General features: G+C 39.4%; 2 protein-coding genes across 3 annotated transcripts in view; one reads left to right on the top strand and one right to left on the bottom strand.

The window, feature by feature from the left end:
* LOC137255271 (RNA-binding protein 33-like) overlaps positions 1 to 6,832 on the bottom strand; it is a 28,441-nt gene extending 21,609 nt beyond the window's left edge. The window contains exons 1-5 of one of the 2 annotated variants that reach the window (XM_067792721.1): positions 6,716 to 6,832; positions 2,332 to 2,460; positions 1,794 to 1,860; positions 879 to 1,048; positions 382 to 421 (exon numbers count right to left, since the gene is read on the bottom strand). In XM_067792721.1, coding sequence (XP_067648822.1) covers positions 382 to 421; positions 879 to 1,048; positions 1,794 to 1,860; positions 2,332 to 2,381 — 327 coding nt within the window. In that variant the 5' untranslated portion in view covers positions 2,382 to 2,460; positions 6,716 to 6,832. The remainder of the gene's footprint in view (positions 1 to 381; positions 422 to 878; positions 1,049 to 1,793; positions 1,861 to 2,331; positions 2,461 to 6,715) is intronic. The other variant, XM_067792722.1, reaches the window with a different exon arrangement.
* Positions 6,833 to 8,130: 1,298 nt separating this feature from the next.
* Positions 8,131 to 25,839, top strand: part of LOC137255261 (uncharacterized) — a 31,289-nt gene continuing 13,580 nt past the window's right edge. Inside the window, exons 1-13 of the mRNA XM_067792708.1 lie at positions 8,131 to 8,427; positions 10,524 to 10,666; positions 11,771 to 11,931; positions 16,365 to 16,572; positions 17,514 to 17,654; positions 18,265 to 18,400; positions 19,047 to 19,177; positions 19,772 to 19,866; positions 20,313 to 20,475; positions 22,259 to 22,389; positions 22,873 to 22,971; positions 23,827 to 24,096; positions 24,400 to 24,612. Coding sequence (XP_067648809.1) covers positions 10,534 to 10,666; positions 11,771 to 11,931; positions 16,365 to 16,572; positions 17,514 to 17,654; positions 18,265 to 18,400; positions 19,047 to 19,177; positions 19,772 to 19,866; positions 20,313 to 20,475; positions 22,259 to 22,389; positions 22,873 to 22,971; positions 23,827 to 24,096; positions 24,400 to 24,612 — 1,881 coding nt within the window. The 5' untranslated portion in view covers positions 8,131 to 8,427; positions 10,524 to 10,533. The remainder of the gene's footprint in view (positions 8,428 to 10,523; positions 10,667 to 11,770; positions 11,932 to 16,364; positions 16,573 to 17,513; positions 17,655 to 18,264; positions 18,401 to 19,046; positions 19,178 to 19,771; positions 19,867 to 20,312; positions 20,476 to 22,258; positions 22,390 to 22,872; positions 22,972 to 23,826; positions 24,097 to 24,399; positions 24,613 to 25,839) is intronic.

Below are 25,839 nucleotides of genomic sequence, written 5' to 3'. Positions count from 1 at the left end.
ACTCCCATACCTTAACACTGACTTACAACAGTCGGAGCACTGAGGTGATCGTCACTCCCATACCTTAACACTGACTTACAACATTCGGAGCGCTGAGGTGATCATAACTCCCATACCTTAACACTGACTTACAACATTCGGAGCGCGGAGGTGATCTAACTCCCATTGCTTAACACTGACTTACAACAGTCGGAGCGCTGAGGTGATCATAACTCCCATACCTTAACACTGACTTACAACAGTCGGAGCGCTGAGGTGATCATAACTCCCATACCTCAACACTGTCTTACAGCAGTCGTAGCACAAAGGTTGTTCATACAAAGGTTCCAATGTATGCATACTTTTCGGCATAGTTGTAAAAAGAACCAGAGTAACACTCACTTCTGCATCTTGAGCCTCGTCAAATCCCTCTGCATCGTGCCTGTTGAAGACATGAACATAAGTTATCACTGATCTTACATAGGGGAACCCCAACAGAATGTTAGATAGCAAAATATCGCCGAAAAATTGGGTTTAAACTAATTCAAACTCAAAAACAACACATAAATGCTGCTCAACACGAAGCATATAGTACCGTAATCAAACATAAAAAGTGACGACAAGAAGCAAGCAATTTCCAACTTCCAAGCAGAATGTGGCTTTAGACGAATATCTTCAAATGTTCATGATGTTATCACATCTGACACAATTGCTACTTTGAAAAACTTAGTTGTTTCTTTACCTTATGTTACTGGTGATTAGCTGGTTTCACTGTGTGATCTGGCTGTTCCCACGTCACATTGACCCAAAAGTTTGAATTGCTGCTCATAAGATTAACCACTGCCTGACCTGACAGGTCATTTGACCTAACCTAACTATTTACAACTGTGCAGCCTTACTCAATAAAGTCTCCTTCCATTGAGTCCCCGGCGGTCTGGTTGAAGCTCTCTGATTCCTCGATAAGAGAGATTCCCTCTTCTGTAGTGTTGGCATAACCTGACTTATCTCCCTTTTCATCATCAGACCCTAGTAGGGCTTCTTCGTCATATTCTTCTTCGGATTCATGGCCCTACATGAAAAAATATGGAGCAAGTATTTTCAGCAAGATACCGACATATAGAATCAGTTTCTATCAATTTCTATTCATCACCCCAAATCAATCCTGAAAAAGTCAAATGCCATGTTAAGCAGATCCTGTCACAGGTAAGGGAAGCAACCCAAGGAGGAATGCCTGATGGAACACATGCAGTGGACAATTACCACTCAGTACAGGGATAATACTCACAAATGGAAGCAAATGTTTATTTCTGGAATCGCTTGGATATTTAGGTGGTTAGAGTCTTCACTCATCAAAGACCCAGTTTTCGATTCCATACACAGACAATGAGTGAAACCCATTTCTAGTGTCTCCACTGGGAATCGATGACATGTACCAACCAAGTCGGACCACCCTAACCCGTTATTAGTCACCTCTCTTGACAAGCGTAGTCGCCTTTTATGGCAAGCATTGGCTGCTGAAGGTCTACTCTACCCTGGGGCCTTCATGCGTCTTGGGGTTGCGGAATATGGACCGCCTGTTAAAAGCAGGAAACTAAATTCACTCACTGTAGAATGCCTAACAGAAGCAACTCTACAAAGCAAACTGCTGCACTGATAATGGGGCCTGTCTCTCCTGATTCAAAACGAACACATCACAATGGCAATGCTCTCTTGGATCACAAACAACACTGAAATTCACAAACCACTATTCACGATGGTAAACAGTGTTAACGCTGTAAATATTCGTACAGAGAGTACATGTATGATCATCTTACCATGCTCACCTTGCTCTTGGGAAAAGCATTGATTCCTCCAATATCTTCCTGAAGAAGGTCATCATCACTTCAAAAATAATGAGTCAAGTAAGTTAAACATACATGCACATATTCAATCATTTATTTGTAACATGGCTGGATTGAAGTGTTAAAACACTTTGTGAGTGAGTGGGTTTTAGTTTTCACGTCTTACAACAAGCATTGTTGCCTTTTACTGAAGGTTAATATTCTAATCAAGACCTTTGCGGGTCAATCAATGTATCTATAAGTAATCAAAGACTATAGAACAAGCAAACATAAAAAGAAACTCAATGAAAAACTTAAATATGTTTCTAGGGAGACAGATGCAATCTCTGCTAAAAATATCTGCTAAGAATATCACATGACATTTATATTCCAGTTACTGCAACATCTGAAACAATTACTAACACATTTACGACAAGGGGACCTTTCAAATTCAAGTCTAATTTCAAACACTTTACCATATCATCAGATTCCACAACCGTGCTGAAGCTACTCATGAGCAAACGTTGCCTACCTGTCCCAAGATACCTCGGTAGGACGCCTCTTCCCACTTCTGGTTGTCATGATGGCGGTTACTTCAGAGACACAATCTGTGGCATATTCTTGTCAATGTCATCAGCTGCTATGGTATAGCATAACATATCTGGAACACCAATACATGCAATGATTAACCACTGACACCATGACTGACAAAAATCAAATGAAAAACATGGTAAGGAAGTTAAACATGTGTAAGTAGTGATTCCTGCAATAAATAAAGCATAAAACTCAACAAAACAGCATGATCTCTACATGGCTTCATGCTCAAGATGGAGGTTACGGATTACGTCCCTTTGTAAGTGCTCTCTATAGAACAGGCAAAAAAAGGGTTGTTACGTCACAGGAAGGTGGGGCTGTTTCAAAGCTGTTGCTAATGTGAATATGGCGTCTCATCACTGTTGTGTTCCGGGTTGTATCACATCAACACGAAAGCAGCAAAAACTTTAGGAGTGGCCATGGCTATAAGGGGGTGACTTTTTTCTCCTTCTCAGACAAGATCAGGGCATCAACTCTTCGGAGAAGATGGATTAAGCTTGTCCAACGAGAGCCTACATGGGCAGCAAACAAGTACAGTCGGATATGTTCAAGACATTTTTTGCCAGGTGGTGACTGTGTGACACTTTTTTGCTTTAACAACTCTAAAATGTCCTCCACTCTCACGTAATGACCATTTACATATATACCTTATTTTTCACTGATTTTTTAAAAGTCTTCTGGCCTTTATTTTGATACAATTTAGCAAGTTTGGCAGCGGATCTATAAATAGATCTGTGGTTCTTCATGGAGGACAAGACTCAGTATTAGCATGATTAGTACAGAGAGGAAAAGCAGACTGTCTTAATTATTTGTTTAGTTAAATATTATTGTAAAGCTGTCTGTACTTCTGCTAAACATAAATATACAAATTGTGAATAATGGTAAGGTAAGTATTTAAATATCTAAAATATTTAGACGTTAATACATTATTTTAGATGTTTATTCTATTTTTGCAAATAAAAAATATTCTGTTCTAAAACACTATGCCACAGAAAATTATCAATTATATGTTTTCATAAATCTACTCAAACCTCATTGCTCAACCTGGCCTTGGATGAGAAGAAACCCATCAAAGAGCTTCCACAGACTGCCACAGTTGGAAAGATCATAGTCCTTCACCCAACAAGGAAAATAAGTTTTTCAAAAGGTCTGCTCATAATAAAAACAGCCCCACCATCCGGTTTGTTGCGCAACCCATTTACGCTTCACTGTGCAGAAGAGTGATAACTCAAAACCTTCGTATTCCTTCACAATGTCAAGTGTATATCTGGTATAGAAACTTGTTCCACTCCCAAATCTAAGGTTAGTTCTGAACTTCTTAAGGGCTGCTGTTATGAGTCATGGTTAAAATCAGGAACCTATGACAAAGAATTTATGACAAATTGGTCATTATGTATATTAAAAGGTACCTATGCAGACCTTGGGTTAGATCTTGAGCAGCCCAATCTTGTCATAAGAGGAAACTAACTGGATCAGATGGTCAGGTTTACACATTGTATCACAATTGCTTAGAACAATATATATAATGTCAATCATTGGATGTGGAAATGTGATTTTTTTTTTTTTGACAAATGCAACCTGTAGACATAGTAGATATGCCAACCCCTTTAAAGGGGCACTGATGCAGAGCAATTTTCGTGGACTGGTGTAAACTTTTGTTATTGTTTTTCTCCCCTGAGTACCCGGACGATATCCCAGAATTCGTGACTGGTTCGTGACCTCTGCTGCGCAGTCCGTATGAGAGTTTAATCATAGACAGATCAACTGAGGTGAAGTCATTTTTACTTCATCACACATGTATTATGAAAACAAATGAAACACTTTGAAGGTTAATCACCTGCCTGTGGCAGAAATGGTAAAAAACTATTAGGACGGAAAAATAACGAAGCCAATGTACATCTCTGAATTTTGTCTCATAACCCTCATTAGTTAGTTGTCATATTTGTATGATTTTGAAAATTAATAAAAGAACACACGGTCTGCTTATACTTATAGTAAATTTCTAATATGACAGCAACATTTATACATTGTATAGATTGCCAATGTGGATCCTATTTCACACACACAAGCAATCTAGTGTGTGTTTTCTGTCGTATAGATTCTGTTGAATGCTACAACAAATAAATTGAAACAAAATGCAAATAATGAATGTAAAACAGACTAATTTTATAACAACAATGTCAGGCTACTACCTTGTTCAGGAATGTATCCATCAATATCCACATAAAAGAACGATATTCCAAGCTAGTAAATAATCCTGCTCTGTGTCGTGTTTCTTACAACAGTCTAATTTGCGAAAAAACTGACACATTGTTTCACGTCTTCCACACTGGTGAAAACCTGATAAACCTCTCATTTGTCACCCAAGATAGCACACCTGGCAACTAATTGTATGATGTGCACCATTCCAAGTAATTTAGTTATCCAATAATGAGCAATCAATCAATCAACGCAAGGGTGGTTAATTCTTTGAAGGGAGGGTGTTGTTTTTACACTCGCACTTTACAACAGGGTGTAGTCAGTATAGATTATTACATCTACACACACTGCCTTTTGACAAATCCGCTGTAGAAGATAAAAGTAATTAATCAATCAGTGTGTTATCGGTTAATCCTTTGATCGGTTTGTTTTTGTAACTCAGCTGATAAACCCTCATGCATCACTTACATGCACATATTACATAACATACAATAAATTTGCCATTACACACCTTAATTTATAATGTTGAGTTTTTAGTCCAGGCAAGAGAAATGCCAAATGGGAACCTTTGTTGAGTAACCGAAGTGGTGTTACTACTAATTATACCTGTTATGAATTCATTAACTGACCATCCAGAGAATGATGACAAATAACACGTGTAGGTTTACACCATCAAACGCGACTTACAGCAAGGAAGATATAATCTCTGTGTCGCATGCAGCCTGAAAACACTTTTGGGCCGCAACTGTTTTGAGAATACCAACGGAACTTCATTACATAAGGAATACATACGGGCATTTACTGTTTACTTGGGTAAATAGTTGTAATAAGTTGTTTTTTTTATGTAAGAAGATTTTCAGATTTCTCTACCAAAGGCAAAGTCAACATCGTTTTTAGTTTACGAATAGAAATAAATCAACTGTGTGTTCTTATTATCATAAATAATAAACCAGGGTAGCTACCACAGCTATCAAAATTTACGTATGATATTTGCTATTACAGCTGAAGCAACACTCAAAACTATTTCAATAAAAGGCTTTGCAATCTTTCGGACTGAGACAAATGCCTGTAGACATCATATTTTACACATAGCATGATTAAATATCAAGGGTAAACACACAGAAATAGGATCAAATTGGATCAGTCACTATACCATCCAAGCATCCGAAAAAAACTACACTGCTGGGATATTTTGTTACGAACAGACAAGGAATACCATGGATATTTTGAAATAATGACATATGATGGGCATCCGGCCTCCTGACTGTTTAGGAGAAGAAATTCTGCTATTATGGACAGAGGCCCACTCCCTTTGTCCGAAACGGTCGAGGGAGCGGGCGCTGACCAATTTGCAGTTTGGTTTCGTAATTAGACCGTTGGCGAGAAACATTATTCGCTCCTCATCAGTGCCTCTTTAACAGACTGCTTTATCAGGTCCTAAGAATTTGGCTTTTCTTCGGCCATGGTAGTCAAATGCAAGGCAAATATAACCCCAGATCATCCTTTGTCATGTTTGGTGCATTTTTTCCTGAATGCTTGTAATTCACAAGATTATCATATATTTGAGGTGTACATTACTTTGTCGAGAGGCATTCGGCTGAGACACTGAAGGCTTATCATAATGAAGCAATAGACATTTGAAAAATGGTAAGAGACCAAGAAATGCTATAACTCATTGGAATATATGCATTTTGGATAGTACTTATGTTTATATCATAGAAATATTGTTAATTAGCATATCAGCAACAGGACAATACTTAAAAACACAACAAAATTCTCACTAGGCAATGTGCTGCATATGTGCATAGATCGGGGTCAACAGATCTCTTTTCTTCAGAAATCTGCTTGACAATTGCAAAAATGTGATGAAAATTGATGGAGACAATGCATAATATGTTGAAAACTTCTCCGAGTGTGCTGGTACGTGCTACTCACAGAACATCTTAAAACTCTAGACACTACATTTTGGACAATTAACAACCATGAGCTTCTAAATCCCAGTCAACTTCAAGCATAGTGCTCGAAAACAGGGCACCTGTTGAACAGATACCGGAGCATTCCCATTTCCATAACAAACACTTTCGGTTTATAAAAACAAAGGCATAGCAGACTTTAACACTTACAATTAATGCACGCCTAGTTGCATTTTAACAACGTATCCGAAGAATATTGCAGTTATCCATAACTATTTGGAGATATATTTTCAAGCCAATCACGCGCAAAATGGCGTCTTTGGGTATAACAAAATGTCGGATTGTCTTCCGAAATAGTCTAAGTTTCCATATGCACAGTTCAAAAGACATTAAAGATGTGTGTGTGTGTGTGTGTGTGTGTGTGTATGTATGGATGGATGGATGGATGGATGGATGCATGCATGCATGCATGTATGTATGTATCGATGTATGTACGCATGCACGCATATAAACAAAGAAATATTGTGACTAGTACAGTTATATCATGACTGATGTGTCTTCACATATTTGTTTTTCACATCAAAACAAAGATTCTTTTCTTTTCTTATGATGCACTACACTTTCCCTAGTGTATTGAATCAAGCAGCACCCAACAAACATCCTGCTTGGAGAGTTGCTTAAAACAATTTCAAAGAAAAAACTTTGGTATGCCATCAAAAACAAGCTTAGAGGGTAGAAATATAAATGTATAAAGTAACAGAATTTATTTTAAATGATAACACCCATGGACAATTATCATAATTCTTGCACTGTAATACACCTTATCCGCATATTGATATATGCATAGTCCGTTTTAAAACTAATGCATAGTTTTATATGTTACATGTTAACTGTCATTACCTTTCGGATGCGCTGCCCCTTAAAAAAACCTTTAAACTGGTATTGCCTTAGAAATGCAAATTCTCTACTGTAAACATCCATAGACTAATACCCAGTTATTTGTAGCTTGTAAATTTAATGTTAACAATTACAGGGACAATATAGCTTCACGACATTGGATAATGTGTTTATCAAACTGCTTAATGTCAATATTGCGTGAAATATGATAGAAAAGTTGTTGTCGTGGCTTCCGATGTAAACAAACGCCCCCACAACTCCGCACGACGTACAAGCTTGGCAAAATGTGATCTTCGGTTTGATTCGTACCCTGCTGTAGAGCTCATTTTAGCACGTGCTGGTAGTGATTGTCAAACCAACGACAATGAATTTCAAACATAGTCACCCGGCCCTTTATTCTGTTCTTTAGGAACAAAGTATGAAAGCTGACATTGTACTTCTACAAACGACCACAACCTCTCGAGACCACCGCATCCATCACGCTCTTCTCATCACAGCAGTTCTGGTTTCAATCGATGAACTTCATGACCTCGCCCCCTTCTGTTAAAAATACCCAAACAAACAAAACAGCCAGCTTTTCTGAGATTCTGATCGATCAAAAACTCGCAAGCATTTTACTGTTTCCCCTACAAGCTGCTGTCTTGCCGCCTCTCACTTTGCTGCGCATGTCGTCTGATGCAAACTTCGGAAATATCAAGCTTGCGAATTTGACCCAGTTTTCAAGCTCGTTTGTTTATGAACTCTTGCACAACAGGGCAGGGTGATGAAATGCCGCTGTAAATTGACGGGTATATAAAATCAAGTGAATGCTAAATTCCATTCAGAATGCCTCATAGGATATAAATATGATAAGCCTGCAGTGTCTCAGCCGAATGCCTCGCGATAAACTAATGTCCTCCAAGGAAATGTTACTAGGAAAAGTTTAGAGACTGAAGCTGTTTTCTGTTTTGCTGCACATATTGTTCTAAGGAACCTGATATTTTGTTTCTCCTGTCCACTATTGTCCCCGGATCACTGAAAAACAGGTGAGACAGCTTCATTGTTCAGCTTCCTTATTTGTTTATTGGTTTATTTATTTGGGTAATGTGACGTTTCGAAGCAGATGGACCCGTGAAGGTCCCGGGGTAGAATAGGCCTTTAGCAACCCATGCTTGCCATAAAGGGTGACTATGCTTGTCGTAAGAGGCGACTAACGGGATCGGGTGGTCAGACTAGCTGACTTGGTTGACACATGTCATCGGTTCCCCATTGCGCAGATCGATGCTCATGTTGTTGATCACTGGATTGTCTGGTCCAGACTTGATTATTTACAGCCTGCCACCATATAGCTGGAATATTGCTGAGTGTGGTGTAAAAGTAGACACTAAGTGAAGAGGAGATTTATAGTCTAACATTTTCTTGGTAGCTGGTTATTCGCCTGTAATTAGAATGATCAACATAAGAATATGTAAATGCCGTTCTTCCCTCAGTCATCATACCAGATAGACAGGTGACAATTTGATCACTTGCCATGGATACCCAGGTATGGAAGTGCAGTGATTCATGGGTACTTTTAGTTTTTATGCAGACACCAAGTGTGTAATCTAACAGCGGTGTATTTCATGTTCCCACACAGTGATGGCTGTAGACAGTTCTTCCTTTATGTCTTCATTAAGTAAGTTGTATACCAACCATCAAAATGTCAAGAAATAGATATGTTTGATATGATTTCATGGAAAAATGTGTACTGGATCTAATTTTGTGAAGAGGGATTATAGGAAGTCATCACAGCATTTATTTGACATTAGAGCCCCCCACTGTGACACCGTTTGTAAAAAGCAATATGTCAGTGAAAGTTCTTCATTTGATATGTGCTTTTCAGGCAGTTTTCAGGGCAGTATATAGTATTTTTCACATTCATCAACTTCTTAAAAAACAAATTAAAAAATAATATTGATTTATCAATGGAAGAAAAGATGTTTATGATAACAAGATTTTTTTATAAAATGTATTTTCATGTAGCAAATTCCCACTAGATTAATGTTTGAAAAACCCAAAATATGTTACCAGACAGCATCAATATTATCTCCAATTGAAACATCATACTTAAGTTGAATTTGATAAGGGGGATAACTCTTGCCCAGGTTTACCTCAGGATAAATGCAGCTTGTGTGGCCAAGCTATTATGAAGTATGATGAGAAGCCACTTAAAGGGAAATTGACTACATAGCATAAATACGCACTCCTCCTGTCACGTTCAGTCGCATACAACATGCGTACAAATCATGGTGTCCAACCTCTTTAAGAGACGGAATAAAGTGCTTGCTGATCACATTACTTATGATTTTACACAATATTCCAGCCATAAGATTGCAGAAAAGAGTTTCACTCTTTGCATGCTTGAGAGATTTTAACCTGGGTCTTGAGCCAGCACCATTCAGTACTCTTTGAGGACCCATGTTCATGAACACACTGTGTGAAACATATTTACAGTATCATACAGTTAGATTGATGAAGCTTGAAAATCATTGTCATCACTGAATGCATCACTCATTGCATCACTCAGCATCACTTACTGCATCACTCACTTCATCACTGACCCACTGCGTCACTCACTGCATCCTTCTTTCACTGCACCACTATCTTCATCATTTGCATTCTGCATCATTCACTGCATCACTCACTGCATCATTCACTGCATCATTCTGCATCACTCTCTGCATCACTTGCATTCTGTATCAATCACTGCATCATTATGCATCACTCACGGCATCACTTGCATACTGCATCACTCTGCATCAATTGCATACTGCTTCACTCTGCATCACTTGCATACTGCATCATTCCATGCATCACTCACATATTGCATCATTCACTGCATCACTCACTTCATCACTTGCATACTGTATCTTCACTGCATCACTTGCATACTGCATCACTCACTGCATCACTCACATACTGCATCATTCACTGCATCACTTGCTGCATCACTCTGCATCACTCATATACTGCATCATTCACCACATCATTCACTGCATCATTCATTTCATCACTTGCATACTGCATCATTCACCACATCACTCACTGCATCACTCACTCGTATGGGTTGACTTAGTAAAATAACCTCCCATTGTTGCTTTAGTGACATCAACATGGCGGCCAGTGCCAGCAACATGATGACCGACACCTACATCCAGTTCCTGGAGGAGGAATTCACCAGGAACCCCCTGAAGGCGTCGGTTATCATTCAGGCTCTAGGGGAGGAGGCTACAGATCAGGATGCAGGTGAGTTTTGCCAGCAAGATAATCATGTTAGGCATATTGCATTTTGATTATAAACATATTGCAGGTCATGGGGTCGTCTCAGAGATGGGATTGGCATCAGTTTGCTGATAGGATTAACAGTGCCATATCTGTGTTGTGACAAAATGTCATGACAAAGTGTTGACGATTTCCAAAGCTTTGTTCTAAATGTTGTCAAGTGACAGGAAATCAAACATCAAACAAGTTCATACATTTACAAGAGTGTTGCGATAAAGTTTTTCCTTGTCATGCTGAAGATCGGTGTTCGATTCCCCACTCTGGCACAATGTGTGAAGGCCATTTCTAGTGTCCCTAGAGGTGACATTGCTGGAACAATTGGCTATAAGAGGCATAGAACCAGATTTACTAAATATTTTGATGTAAAAACGCTCCCAATATCATTGTGTAATCATAGTTTTCAGCCATGCCAATTAACACTTATCAGAGGGATACACAAAGTCCGCAGTCTAGACTACCATTTGTCCGACTTTCAATTTTGTGGGAGCTTTTGTAGCTGAGCAGTTATGGCGGCTCACTTTGAGTGCTATCAATTAGGCACCTGACTCTGAGGGTGTTGGTTCAAATCTCGGATGGGACTCAACTCAAAAGAGAATGAGAATACATTCGTGCCCTGTTTATCCAAACACTTGTGTTTTTATTGAAATTGTCCAGATAAGCGAATTTTCGGATATCTGAATCACGGGGCATATGTACAAAGAAATGTACAAAGAAATGAACATAGTAGGCATCAGACATAATCTTTATTGATTATGGTGCACATAAACAAATATCAGTGCATACATAACATGTCTCATACCTCTTCATGCAGTTATGCTCACTTCAAGAAATCAGTCATAGCTTTTTGCACTGGCTGTATAGAAAATTAAGAGGGCTTTCGCCGGTCAGTTCATCACTGTCAACATTCACAACATCATCAGCAGTAACAGTTCTGTTGTTCCCTGCCATGAAACCTGACTCTCTCACTCGCTTATTCACTCGATCACTCGTTCACTTGTTCACTCGTTCACTCACTCGTTCACTCACTCACTCACTCACTCACTCACTCACTCACTCACTGTTTTTCAGGTGCTCAGAATGAGGGAGGTAAAGGGAATGAGCAGAGCCTAAAACTGTCAGTGTGTCTCCCCAGCAACCTGACGGAGCTGCTGAATATGCCCAATGACAGAACTCAGATCATCCTTGTGGCCGACAGGAGTGGGTCCATGTCTGGAAACCCATGGAACCAGGTAATGCACAATATCAGTGTTCACATAAATGCGAAAACATACATGTTTCACGCAAATAAATCTGCATTTCACACACAATATTTTCTACCTGAGTGTTCTGCACATGAAACTGAGCGTTCTACACGCGAAACATTTTGTGTTCTTGTTAGTTTTTAGGTTACTTCTTTAATCATCAGGCCATGGTGATGTTACCATAACTTGGAATTCCACACTTTTATGAATAGTGACCTCTCTAGACGGCATGCAAAACTTTGAGTTTCAAGTTCAAACCTCAGCTGCCTCTGTGATGAAGTGGATAGAGTGTTACCCTTGAGAGCAGAAGGTTGGTGGTTCAATCCCCAACTGTCTCTGTGGTGAAGTGGATAGAGGGTTAGCCTTGAGAGCTGAATGTTGGTGGTTCAATCCCCAACTGTCTCTGTGTTTAAGTGGATAGAGGGTTAGCCTTGAGAGCTGAATGTTGGTGGTTCAATCCCCAACTGTCTCTGTGGTGAAGTGGATAGAGGGTTAGCCTTGAGAGCAGAAAGTTGGTGGTTCAATTCCCAACTGTCTCTGTGGTGAAGTGGATAGAGGGTTAGCCTTGAGAGCAGAAAGTTGGTGGTTCAATTCCCAACTGTCTCTGTGGTGAAGTGAATAGAGGGTTAGCCTTGAGAGCAGAAAGTTGGTGGTTCAATTCCCAACTGTCTCTGTGGTGAAGTGGATAGAGGGTTAGCCTTGAGAGCAGAAGGTTGGTGGTTCAGTCCCTCTGTGGTGAAGTGGATAGAGTGTTAGCCTTGAGAGCAGAAAGTTGGTGGTTCAGTCCCTCTGTGGTGTAGTGGATAGAGGGTTTTCATCTTTCAATGTATACTCGGTATCATGAGTAGTTACATTTGTGGCATGTGATATGTTACGGTTAAGAATTTTGCCATGACAAATGGTGTATGAAATCCCCTGCGAACCAGCAAAACAGAACAAAGACAAGTCTAAAACGCACAAATATTATTATTATCAAAGAGAGCAAGATATACAAAGTCACAAGTCAATTTCACAATACGGATTTCAAATACAATGCAAATGAGACAAAATCAAAGCAATGGGTCACAAAATGTAATATACCAAACCCACCAAAGTTTCAGTGTGAGAGAGAAACAGCCATGTAGAATGTAACTCGGCAAGTGGTCTGACTGATTTGTTGATGTGAACTCCTGTGAATGTGAATGTGAATATGTGTGTCCCCAATTTTCTTACAGTTAAGAATTTTGCCGTGACAAAATTCTTACTCGTAACAAAATTGGGGGTTTGTCCGGGAAAGAATTCATTTGACAATTGAGACCATTTGAGAAATCTATAAAAAAATTTTGCAATTTTGCAACAAGTTAAATTGTGGAACTAGCAAAATGGTGTTTGATCTTGAGAAGTTTGTATTGTCCCCTTACTCTGAGACAATTAGTCAGTTGAGGAAATCAGATTTATTGCAAATTTCTTCAAATCTCAAACTTGATGCCAAACCTGCAATGAGGGAATTTCAGATTTTGAAAATTGTGTTGAATCATTATATTGATGAGGGAATTTTTGAAGATGATGTTTGGGAAATGGTGCCTAAGGAATGTTCAGACCTGTTTGAAATGGAAAGGAATGGCAATTGACAGAGAAATTAAGTTGAAAAAAATTGAAAACCCTTCTCAGCCCTTAGATTCTTCCTCATTTGCGACATTGCAAGGCATGCTAGGCTTGTGCCCCCTTTTAATGAGAAAGAAGTAGACAAATATTTTCTACATTTTGAGAAAATCTCCAGTGGCCTAGGGAGTCATGGACTACGTTATTGCAAACTGTTTTTAAAGGAAAAGCTCAGGATGCTTATTCAGCCTTGTCAGTACAACAAAGCTCAGATTAGGATCTTGTCAAGAGTACACTTTTGAAAGCTTATGAGTTAGTGCCTGAGGCTTATCAGAAATTCAGAAATGCTCACATAAGGGACAATGAGACTTTTGTAGGGTTTGCTAGGGAAAAGGAAACATTGTTTGATAGATGGTGTGGGTCTAAGGAAGTCACAGATTTTGATGGTTTGAGACTGTTAGTGTTGATGGAAGATTTCAAGCAGAGTGTTCATGCTGACCTTAAGACTTATTTGGATGAACGAAAGGTTGATGACTTACATAAGGCAGCAATGTTGGCAGATGATTATTGTTTGTCTCACAAGAGTTCTTTTAGGTCTCCGGATAATACAAAGTTTTCTGGCCAAAAGGGCTTTTCCCCGGTTAAGACTTCAGGACATGCAGGTTACAGTGGTGTTGGAACAGGTTCAAATTCTAGTGGCAAGCAGTCACATACTTTCCAGTCTAAGCCTAAGACTACCAGTGGTTCCGATCCTATTTGTGCATATTGTAAGAAGCCAGGTCATTTGGTTTCTGCATGTTACAAACTCCAGTTTAGAAATCAGGCTACAGGTTCCCCAAATGGTTTTGTGTCCATCGCACCTATGCCTTTCTTTCCAGGTGGTTTCCCAGGGAGGAGAGTTTTGTCTGTAAGAGTAAGTCTCCAGATTTTGTAGTTCGGAAGGAGTTTTTGCCCTTTGTTTTTAAGGGTTCTGTGTCACTTATGTGAGATAATTCTACTCCACGGCCCGTTATTATCTTGAGGGATACTGGAGCTCTTCAGGCTCTTAGTTTGAAGGATATTTGCCTTTTTCTGATGAGTCTTCAGCTAACTCAGATGTTTTGCTTCAGGGTATAGGTGGCAGTTCTTCTGCTCCTCTCCATTTTGTGAATTTGACTTCAGATCTGATTTCAGGTGAGGTGAAAGTTGGTGTTCTTGACTCTCTCCCAGTTCCGGGTGTCGAATTGTTGATCCTACGCCAAAGTTGGCGCTGATCCAATTGTCACTGATTTGCCAGAGAGTTCAGTTAGTACAGATGAATTTCCGGGTATTTTTCCTTCTTGTGCAGTGAATTGTTCAATGTCAAAAGGCATTTCTTCCATGACTTCTTTTGCAGAATGATACCATTTATGCTTTGTCCGGTACATTCATGGATCATTCTTTGTATGAGGTAGAGACAGATGACTTATCTTCAGAGTGTAGTAGCTCTTCAGGACTTCTTGATAAGTCAGATAGTTTGTCAGGTGGTGAACATGTTCTTTCCAGAGAGCAGCTTATTAGTGCACAGGGTGAGGATGTAGAAGTGCAGAAGTTGGCTAGTAAGGCTGTTTCTTTTGAGGAAGTTAGCAAAGTTTGTTATTTCTACAAGGATGGTGTTCTGATGACGAAATATAGGTCATCGGATGTTCCTGTGGAGGATAAATGGAAATTGTACCATCAAATTGTGGTACTGAAAATATTTCGAAAACATGTACTTTCATTGGCACATGAAAGTCCCATGGCAGGTCATTTGGGTGGGAAAGATTTCCTGATGTTTGCTTTTTTTGTAAACAATCCTTTCAAAACCTTACAGTTAAGTGTGTTACTGATGCAATATGATATCAACCAGGGCACTTGCCTTACAAAGACATTTCACATGTTCAGAGACAAGTTCTTGATTGTGTCAGTACACTAGTGCATGTGTGTTGAATGTTTTATACAAACTTCAGCAATACTACAGCTGTGGAGCTTTGGTTGTATCATGTTAGCTGTTGTGCAACTGAATACATTAACGGAGATACCTACTCATATGATTTCTGTGTAATTACTGCAATTTTACCTTCTAATTACGGCATTATGATAGTATATAGCAATACTACAATTTCCTTAGTGTCAACAATTCCAAATTACTTTTAAAAATCTTTACAAGTTAAAATTTTAATCTAAAACAATTGGCAACGATCCATAAAGCTTTCTCCAGTTACTGCACTTTCTGTAATCAGGTGCAACAAATATTTCCAGAGTGCATCATGAGGTAATCATGTTGGCAAAAATCGTGGAATTCTGATATGTGAATGAACTGCCTCTTGACACCCATGCTTGTTCCTGATTGTTTGTTGAAGTAGGTCGGCAAAGATAGTATATTTCTGCAACACAAATAAAAATTACTGAAAAAACTTTTAATTCCAATCACTTATTGCTGATGGGGCACTTCTAGGGCAGGCACCTGTGCATTAAGACACTTAATCAGCAAATTTTACTTTACCAGAATGTGAGGGTTTGGGAGGTTGTAAGAAGCATTGAATATATCTGATGACTATTGACTCAAGGAGGATGAAACTACTGCTCACACGAGTGAGTGAGTGAGTTTTATTCTGCTTTGATGAGCATTCCAGTGATATCAAGGGAGGTAAGCTTTATGTTGATAGAAAACCTAAAGTATGTAAGTTTATAATTTTGTTGAAACAGATATGGTGCCTTTAAACCATAAACATTTGTGGTCAACTCATGCTAATCATGGCTTACCTAAGGGAGACACACCTTGCCTTAGATGACTTGCCCGTCCATCAAAAACCTATTGAGATTGACTTCAATTTTCACAGGTGAAACAAGCTTTGCTGGATGTCATCACTGACAGCCTTGAGGACAGCAGTCTCCAAGTAGACGTCATCACATACGACACATACGCAGAATATATTGACTACACTCGGAGTAACTTCAAGGATGTTATTGGGAAGCTTAATAGCAGAGGAAGTACTAGCTTTGAATCTGCTTTCAAAATGATTGATGAAGTAATTGCTAAAAACTCTGGTAAGATTTCATGGTTACCTTACCCTTTAGCTGTCTACCGACACTGTCTGCACTCTGTACCTACATTGTCTGTTCTCTGAACTAACTCTGTGTGCACTCTGTACTGACTATGTCTGCACTGACTTTGTCTGTGCTCTGTACTGACACTGTCTGCACTCTGTACTGACACTGTCTGTGCCCTGTACTGACACTGTACCCTGTAACGAAACTGTTTGCACACTGCACTAACACTGTATGCACTCTGCACTGACACTATCTGCACTGTACTGACACTATGCTGATTGCAAATGTGTATTGTATTGATTGTCCATGTTCTCTTCTGTTTTGATTATGTACTGTCTTCATTCTGTACCGACTGCCGTGTACGCTGTACCGACACTTACGTGAGCAGTGTACTAACAGTCTGCACTACATTCTGTACCGACTGTTCTGTGCTCTGTACTGACACTGTGTGAGCACTGTACTGACAGTCTGCACTATATTCTGTGCCGACTACTCTGTGCTGTGTACCAACTGCTCTACACTCTGTACCAACTGCTCTGTACTGACACTGTGTAAGCAGTGTACTGACAGTTACTGACACTGTGTGAGCACTGTACTGACAGTCTGCACTATATTCTGTGCCGACTACTCTGTGCTGTGTACCAACTGCTCTGTGCTCTGTACCAACTGCTCTGTACTGACACTGTGTGAGCAGTGTACTGACAGTCTGCACTACATTCTGTACTGACTGCTCTGTGCTCTGTACAAGCACTGTGTGGGCAGTGTACTGACAGTCTGCTCTATATTCTGATGAATATATGCACGCTGTAAACACAAACCAGCCAGGTGACACAGGAAGCACATGTTCACACTGGTCTGTATAACTTGGTCAACGATCTGTGATTGCTTCATACATTAAATTAGGATGGTCACTTTGCATCTCATCATTTGCTTTCCAGCTAAAAGATTCACCAAAGTGGTGGTGATCTTCCTCACTGACGGACATGACGGACAAGCAATGGGCGCGTCACGTGTGTGGCAGACGCGGCTGATGGCCCTGGAAATGGACATCGTCGTTCACACCGTCGGATTCAGCCAATGTACAATTATATTTTTATCACTTTTCACCTGTAACTTAACAATTTCTCAATTTGGTAACCTATTTTAAAATGTTATAAGATAAGAAAGAGTCTTCTGAAAAGATGTAAAATGTCCAGTTGAGGCCTCCATTAACAACTTTATCTGGAGTTTGGTTCCAGAATTGTGGCATGACATTTTTATAGATTATATTAAAGGCTCAATTTAGTGCTTTGTTACTCGCACTGGTGCAACCCAAGATTACAAAGTGCAACTTAGTTACTTGTCAAACTTGAATCAAGTCAATAAATGAATCAACAATAAATCTAACGTTATAACTATTAGTATGTCAGCTCATTTTTCTTCTGGACTTTGAATTGCTATTTATAGACACGTTTTGGCTATGACAGCTCTTATAAACAGGGAGAAGCTGCATCTCTGTGTTGCTATGGTTTCATGGGTACTACATCACAGAAATATGTTTATTAGCACTAAAACGTCTAACATTTCAACCCTGTACATCACAACTGGAATTTAACTGTGGTAACTAGCTGTTTATCATAGGTAGCACCTGCTGCAAGTAGTTGACTTACCTTAAATCGAGCCCTGATATTTTGTTTTAAAACTTTACAGCCCATGACTTCAAGTTCCTCCAGTTTTTGAGCACAGTTGGAACCACAGATGGGATGTTCCGCTACTGCGAGCCAGGAGATGGACCTGTGGCACTCAAGGCTAAGATTGAGGAACTGTTTCAATACATCTCTTTGAGGTATATGTTGGCTTTTTAGGATGTCAGGGATACTTGTTCTTCCAACTGACAAAATAGTCTGTTTCACAGTCCCTGAAGTGCACTGTTTCACAGTCCCCGAAGTGCACTGTTTCACAGTTCCCGAAGTGCACTGTTTCACAGTCCCTGAAGTGGATTAATTACAATATTTTCCCAACTGCCTAACCCTTCCTGCAATGATAAAGTCCTAAATGAAGCATGTATAGATTTCCTCAGGTTATGAATCTTCTATCTCCATAAGGTTCCACTCAGTCTAAATGGGATTTTGTTACTGTTACACTTTCATAAAGTGGCGTTAGTCTTGTGAGTGAGTTTAGATTCACGTCGCACTCAGCAATATATCAGCTACATGGCGTCAGAATCTAAATAGTCAAGTCTGGACCAGAAAATCCAGTGATTAACAGCATGAGCACCGATCTGCTTACTTGGGAACTGATGAGCCTGACCACCGTGAGTTGTCTCATACGACAAGCACATTCGCCTCTTATAGCAAGCCTGGGTTGCTTGATTGATGTTATCTTTCAAGGATAGTATAGGTTCGGGCTCTTGTTCAAACTAACAAAATCCAGTGTAACCAGAGCTGACTCATCTTCCTCTGTGTCAGTGTTGCTATTTTGATTCCTCGCAGCTCTGGACAAACCATTGACCTTGACCTTGAAATGGAGGGTGAAGACAAGATTGTTGGTATGGGTTCAGTTGAGCAGAAATCCACAATTCAAGGGCAGATAATTGAGACAGAGACTGATGGAACTCCAGTTGGTAAGATTGTCGTACTTAAATTTTTTCATAGACAGTATACTGGCAGAAAAAATAAGGTACCACATGAAAGGATATGTGTTACTTTATTTCTATCGAAGGTTTTTTCACATGCTTTGTACTGCATAGCCTGTGAAGAAACATGGATATAAATATGGGAACACTTGTGCTTCCATGTCATCCCATATTTTTTTCCCTGAGTATATTATGAATTAACACATATGGAAAAAAACTTAAAAGAGTTTAAAATGTTTATGTGTATTCTACATGTCTAATTCTTGGTTGGATCATGCATAATAGAACTGATCATTTGGATTTGCTTGTTAGAAGTTGATGACTAATAAGAGAGGTATGATAATTTTTGGATGCCAACTTCTGAATTCTTTTATAATATGACATTTCGGTATAGCTCCTTGTTCCATTCTCCAGTAAGAGTGAGAGCGACAATGTTTTTAACAAACCGTAGCAAAATGCTGCGTCATAAAGAAGTTGGTATCCATAAGGTATGGATCCATATGCTTTTGATAACACTGGCAAAGAAAATGTTTAAAATGTTGAATGCAAATTGTTTATAAAATTGCTTGATTTCTGGTGTAGGCCAACTGGAAGTTGTTGCAGAAAGTTGGATATACATGAAGGACCCCAACAGTCTCCCAAAGATGAAGATGAAGATGAAGAAGACATTCAGGAAGGTTTGTGTTTTGTTGTTTGTTTGTTGTTAACACCACACTCAGCAATATTCCAGCTACATGGTGGTGGTCTACAAATAATCAAGTCTGAACCAGACAATCCTGTGATCCAACAGCATGAGCATGGATCTGTGCAAGTGGGATACAATGATATGTTTCAACCAAATCAGTGTGTCTGATTACCCGGTCCCATTAGTCGCTTCTTACGACAAACATGGGTTACTGAAACAGTTTTTCTGCAAGGCCAGCTCATCACGGTTGTTTGTATTTTTAATTTTTCTTATCCAGAGACTTATGCATTTCTGTCTTGACTAGGATTATCTTTTCTGAATCCATGAGGCATTCCAGAAACCTATGATGTTTTCCAATCTCTCACTGATGGACTCATTCACTGTATCTAATTTCAAGCATAATTTTTTAATTCATGGCATATATTTCTTCTTTTTCAGGATAAAAAGGTTTACACCCTAAATATTGCTGTGGTTGTTGATGCTATAAGCAGAGAGATGCTCACTACGGCAACAGAAAAGGTTGACTGGGCAATGAGAATTTTGTCCAGAAACACTGACATCCTGACAACAAAGCTGGCTGACAAAATTGAAACCAATGGAGGTGAACAAGATTTATATTTAATGGTTGTCAAGTCTTTGTGGTGGTTATAGAATAGCTCATGTTTGTGGTAACTAAGTAAGATTTGGGCTGGAATTGGTCTTCAGTAACCCATGTATGTAAGATTCAACTAACAGGATAGGATGGTCCCACTTAATAACTTGGTTGACACATGTCATGGTATCCCAGTTGTATCGATTGATGCTCATGCTGTTAATCACTGGATTGATGTGGTTGTGGGTTGCTTCAGTGCTTCATGAGATGACATTGGTTCGGTTTGCCTTTATGGATGCAATGTGTGTTCCAACCTGAGATATTGCTTGAATATTGCTAAAACCATACTCACCTCAATAACATTGAAATGCTCTGCCAATGTAGTGTCCTTCCATATTCAATTTGGTAAGCACGTTGAAAAGTTTGGACCTGCAGAAGCCAAGCCCTGTCTTGTAGCTGGTCCCCTGTTTAATGCATATCAGATCTCATCCTTTAGGTATCAAATATGGGCTGTAATTCACTGTTTGACTAATATTTCAGTCTTATATTGTTATTTGCTAATTACCTTTCACTGTTACAACTGAAAATTACCACAGACAATTGGATGCTTACAATTTCAACTAAAACTATCACAGACAATTACTGCTTACAATTAAAACTGAAAATTATCACAGACAATTACTGCTTACAAACCATGCACTTGTGCATGCCGAAAACACTCAGACATTATTAACCCTAGCTGTCTTCAAGGTGCTTGAAGTTTATAGTCTATTTGGCCCAAAAGTGGACTGATGACGTGCAATTTGAAAACTAATAAACATGTAATACTCAATGAAATACTGATCATAATCAAAACATCAGACCAACTCTGTGAGTCTTTTTCGCACAATTTAATCCCTGAAAATATAAAAGTTGTTTAGCAAACTATCATTTCCCTGACAGGTACAATTACTGCTTACACTTACCCCTAATAATTACCATGGACAATTACTGCTTACAATTACCCTTTATAATTGCCATAGACAATTACTGCTTACACTTAACCCTTATAATTACCATGGACAATTACTGCTTACAATTACGCCTTATAATTACCATGGACAATTACTGCTTACAGTTACCCCTTATATTTACCATGGACAATTACTGCTTACAATTACCCCTTATAATTACCATGGACAATTACTTATAATTACCCTTTGTGAGTGACTGAGTTTAGTTTTATGCCACACTTAGCAATATTTCAGCTCTATGGAGGCGGTCTGTACATAATCATGTCTGGACCAGACAATCCAGTGATCAACAACATGAGCATCGATCTGTGCTATTGCGAACTGATGACGTGTCAACCAAGTCAGCGAGCCTGACCACCCGATCCGTTAGTTGCCTTTTACGACAAGCATAGTCGCCTTTTGTGGCAAAAATAGGTCGATGAAGGCCTATTCTACCAAGGACCTTCACTGGTCACAATTACCCTTTGTAACTAATAATAATAATAATAATAATAATAATAATAATAATAATAATAATAATAATAAAAATAATAATAATAATTAATTTATAGAGCGCCTAGTTTCCAGGCATGGAACTACTATGGACAGTTACTGCATGCAATTATCCCTGAAAATTACTGCTTACAATTACCGCTAAAATTTACCATGGACAATTAATTACCCTGATAAGTACTGCATACAATTGCCCATGACAAATATTTATCACTGCTGTGTTAAATAAACCACTTATATCAATCAATTACTGCTATGTAACACATTTACCATTGTCAAAACTCCAGATGTGAGCAAACTGCAGACTCGCCTGAATCGACTTCAGGCACGAGTGGCCAAGACGCCTTTGTTCGGTCATGGTGTCACCAAGGAGATGAGGCAGATCCTGATGGACCACATCAAGGAGATCCAACAGAAGGTGAGACAAGGGATTGAGGGTGAAGGTCACAGAGCTACAGTTCTCAGTATTGGCAACCATTTTGTGGTCGTCTATAACATTGTTGAATTCTTGATTTTGTGTTTACGACTTTATCAAAGTGGATTTTTTAAAATGATATTTATTGCCATTTCACAACAATTATGTATCTATGCAAGGGAAATATTCTGCCGGGAACCAGAGAGAAAGAAAAAGAAAATGTGTGGTCTGTGATTTTGAAAACAAACTCAGGTGAAAGATATGGTCAGAAAAATACTGAAGAGGTGTGAGACCAACGTGCAAGAATATTCATGAACTTCAGCTGAAAACTGTTGGTGAGCTACTGTCCAGGATTCGGACTATTCGAGGCTTTTGTTGCGAATGTAAGAGACCAGTCTTCACCTACAATCCATCTGCCATTGTTTAAGGAGATGGAAAAGACGTGCAGTCTCTCATATAAATTCTCAAATGTTCCCCTGTTCACAGATTGATATGATGCATGGTATGATGGCTCGTTATCTCCGCGGGGAAACACAGTCTGTGTCCATGCTGGCTAGAGCTCACGACCTCAGATACGAGGCCAAGGTAAGACTGTTGTTATAACCTCTGGTTTGTGTTGTTCATATGTTGTTTATTGACATACTTCCTTCTGTATAAGGGATGGTGGGGTAGCCTAGCAGTTAAAGCGTTTGCTTGTCTGGTTGAAGATCCAGGTTCGATTCCCTACATGGGTACAATGTTTGAAGCCCAGTTCTGATGTCGCCTTCCATGATATTGCTGGATTATTGGTAAATTTCGTGTAAAACCTCACTCACCCACTAGTACTATATGTTGGTGGTCTGTAAATAAGTCAGTCTGGACCAAGCGACTCAGTGATTGACATCAAGAACACTGAATTGGAATATGTTAATATATGCTAATTAACTCTTCTTGCTGTCATAGATAAAGTGAAGTAAATGGTTTTGGGTCCATTAACAAGATAAGGATCACTGATATTACCTTCAATTTTTCATCAAAATTTCTCAATAAATCCATGAAGATAATTGATACTGTTATATATCCCCTCATAAAGTACATTGGCAGTGTCTGTTTCCAACAAATGCAGATGCAAAGTGTTGTCAGTTGTATTGTTTCTTCAATTCATTCCTCAAGTTAAAATGGTCTCATCAGCTGAATTTTCTATTTGGCGAGTGACTATTTTTAGGAGGGAGGAGTGCAAAGAAAGGGACAGTCAAGTGTGCAAGACGGCACAGGTTAATGAATAAATAACTTGTGCACATGCTTCTTGTTCACCTGTTTCGCCAGCATGTGAAACTTGGTTGAAAATATCACTGTTGCCAAGACAAGATAACCTGTCGTGGCAAGTTTGACCAGAATTGATACTCAGCTGTCAGTGTGTTAAACTGTGGTAAATTCTTTCATTATCAATTTCTCTTTCAGTTCAGTAAGAACAGACGTCAACGACTTATGGATCAGCGTGTGTCCAAGAACATCACGAAGGTCAAGGCCGATCAAGAAAAACTGAAGTCACTGGTTGTGAGTGCTGCAGAAATTGACCAGCTATCCCAAGATGCAACTGACTTCTTCTTCTGTGTTCTGTCCCAGTGTTCAGTTAAGGATATCCTGTTGAGTAAGGATGATGTTGAGAATGCAATCGGGTTCGGATTGGCTGTGAAGCGACCTGAGCATGCGCTGGATGAACCAACAGCGGTAAGCTGACTCATACAGGTGATTTCTGGAATGGAAAAGTTTTCAATTATGAGAAGGGCAGACTAGAATGGCGAAGTGACTCCAAGGTATTGTGATCCAATGCAAAAAGAGCGTATTATTGTCTGATAGAAGTATTGTTGGCGCCTTTGATCTTTCACCGAAGTATCTTAGAAGTATGATTTATGCCTAGGTGTTAACCTTAAAAAGTGCTTCTTATTTGAAACATGTCTTTTTCTATAATTTTTAATTTTTAAATTTCATATCGGATTCTGTTGTATAACTGTTTATCTGATATTTCCACAGACTCGGATCCAAGTGATCAGTGGTACATTGGTGAGCAGACAATCCATCTTTGATGCCCTTGAGTACAAGATATCGGTTGAAGGTCACCTCAACGCTCATGGTGGATTCGAGTTCTCTGACCCTCTTGGCTGTGCAACTGTTGGTATGGGCCGTGAGCCAATCAATGCCTGGCTTCCACTTTACATCACAAAGTCTCACTGGGAAAGGGTCAAGGTGAGTTGGAGGTCATTCATGATATCTGATTCTAGAGGCTATTCAGGTGTTGGTTTGGGCGAACTGGAGGTGAGTTAGTGAGTGAGTAAGTGAGTGAGTGAGTTATAGTATATGAATGAGATTTAATGAGTGTTTGAGTAAGTGAGTGATAGAGTAGGAGAGTGTTTGTACTAGTGTCACTATTCATTATGTAAGCTATATCCTGACGTGTCAAACATGTTTGAGGAAATCCTGAAAAACTGAAAGTCATCACCACTCTGGCAAGAGCCCGGGGGCAGTGAGTTTGGTTTTAAGCATTTTTTTGCACTGTTCTATCAATGTCCCAGCATGGGAGACCAGAAATGGGCTTCATTTACCAATGTGGAAATCAAAACTGGGTTCTCGGCGTGAAGAGCGAATGTTTTAACCACTATTCTACCCCACCGCCTTTGAAAATCAGTGATCGCCTGCTTGGTGTAGTGCTTATAGGGTCCACCCAGAGAATGGAACATCCTGGATTTGATCCCTGTCTGCATCGTACCAAAAGATGTTAAGATATGGTACTTGTTAGCCCCAACATGGAGCTTGCCATTCATGGGTACAACAAGGACTGGTCAGCTTGGAGTCAGTATAATATGTCTGGGTAGGGTAATCATGCTTAGACCCATGAAGGTCCCTGAGTAGAATAGGCCTTCAGCAACCCATGCTTGCCATGAAAGGCGACGATACTTCTTGTAAGAGGCAACTAATGGGATCGGGTGACACATTTCATTGGTTCCCACTTGTGCAGATTGATGCTCATGTTGTTGATCACTGGATTGTCTGGTTCAGACTCTATTATTTACAGACCACAGCCATATAGCTTGAATATTGCTGAGTGCGGCGTGAAACTAAACTCACTCACTCATTCACTATTTGTGCTTAACTGTGGTATGGTGTGTCAGTGAGCTAGCTCCATAAAACCAGCTAAAGTCTGTGCTAGTACTAACAGTCACACACACACATGCACGCACATCATCATGTAAGTGAAATATTCTTAAGTACGATGTTAAACCCCATTTCATCTCACCTCACCTCAAAACCAATAAGCACTGAAATGGTGTTGTTCAACCCAAACACAATAAACAAGGGCTCAAGTCATTCATTTCCCCAAGGGACACAACTGCATGTCAGATTATGGAGCCATAGAGAAGTGGACCACCAAAAATCCATGGAGGTGATGTTGATGATGAATATGTTGATGTTGAC

Source organism: Haliotis asinina, chromosome 11 (genome assembly GCF_037392515.1).
Source record: "Haliotis asinina isolate JCU_RB_2024 chromosome 11, JCU_Hal_asi_v2, whole genome shotgun sequence".
Taxonomy (NCBI): Eukaryota; Metazoa; Mollusca; class Gastropoda; order Lepetellida; family Haliotidae; genus Haliotis; species Haliotis asinina.
Note: the sequence above shows the minus strand (reverse complement) of the source record. Positions and strands in the feature narration are given on the sequence as shown.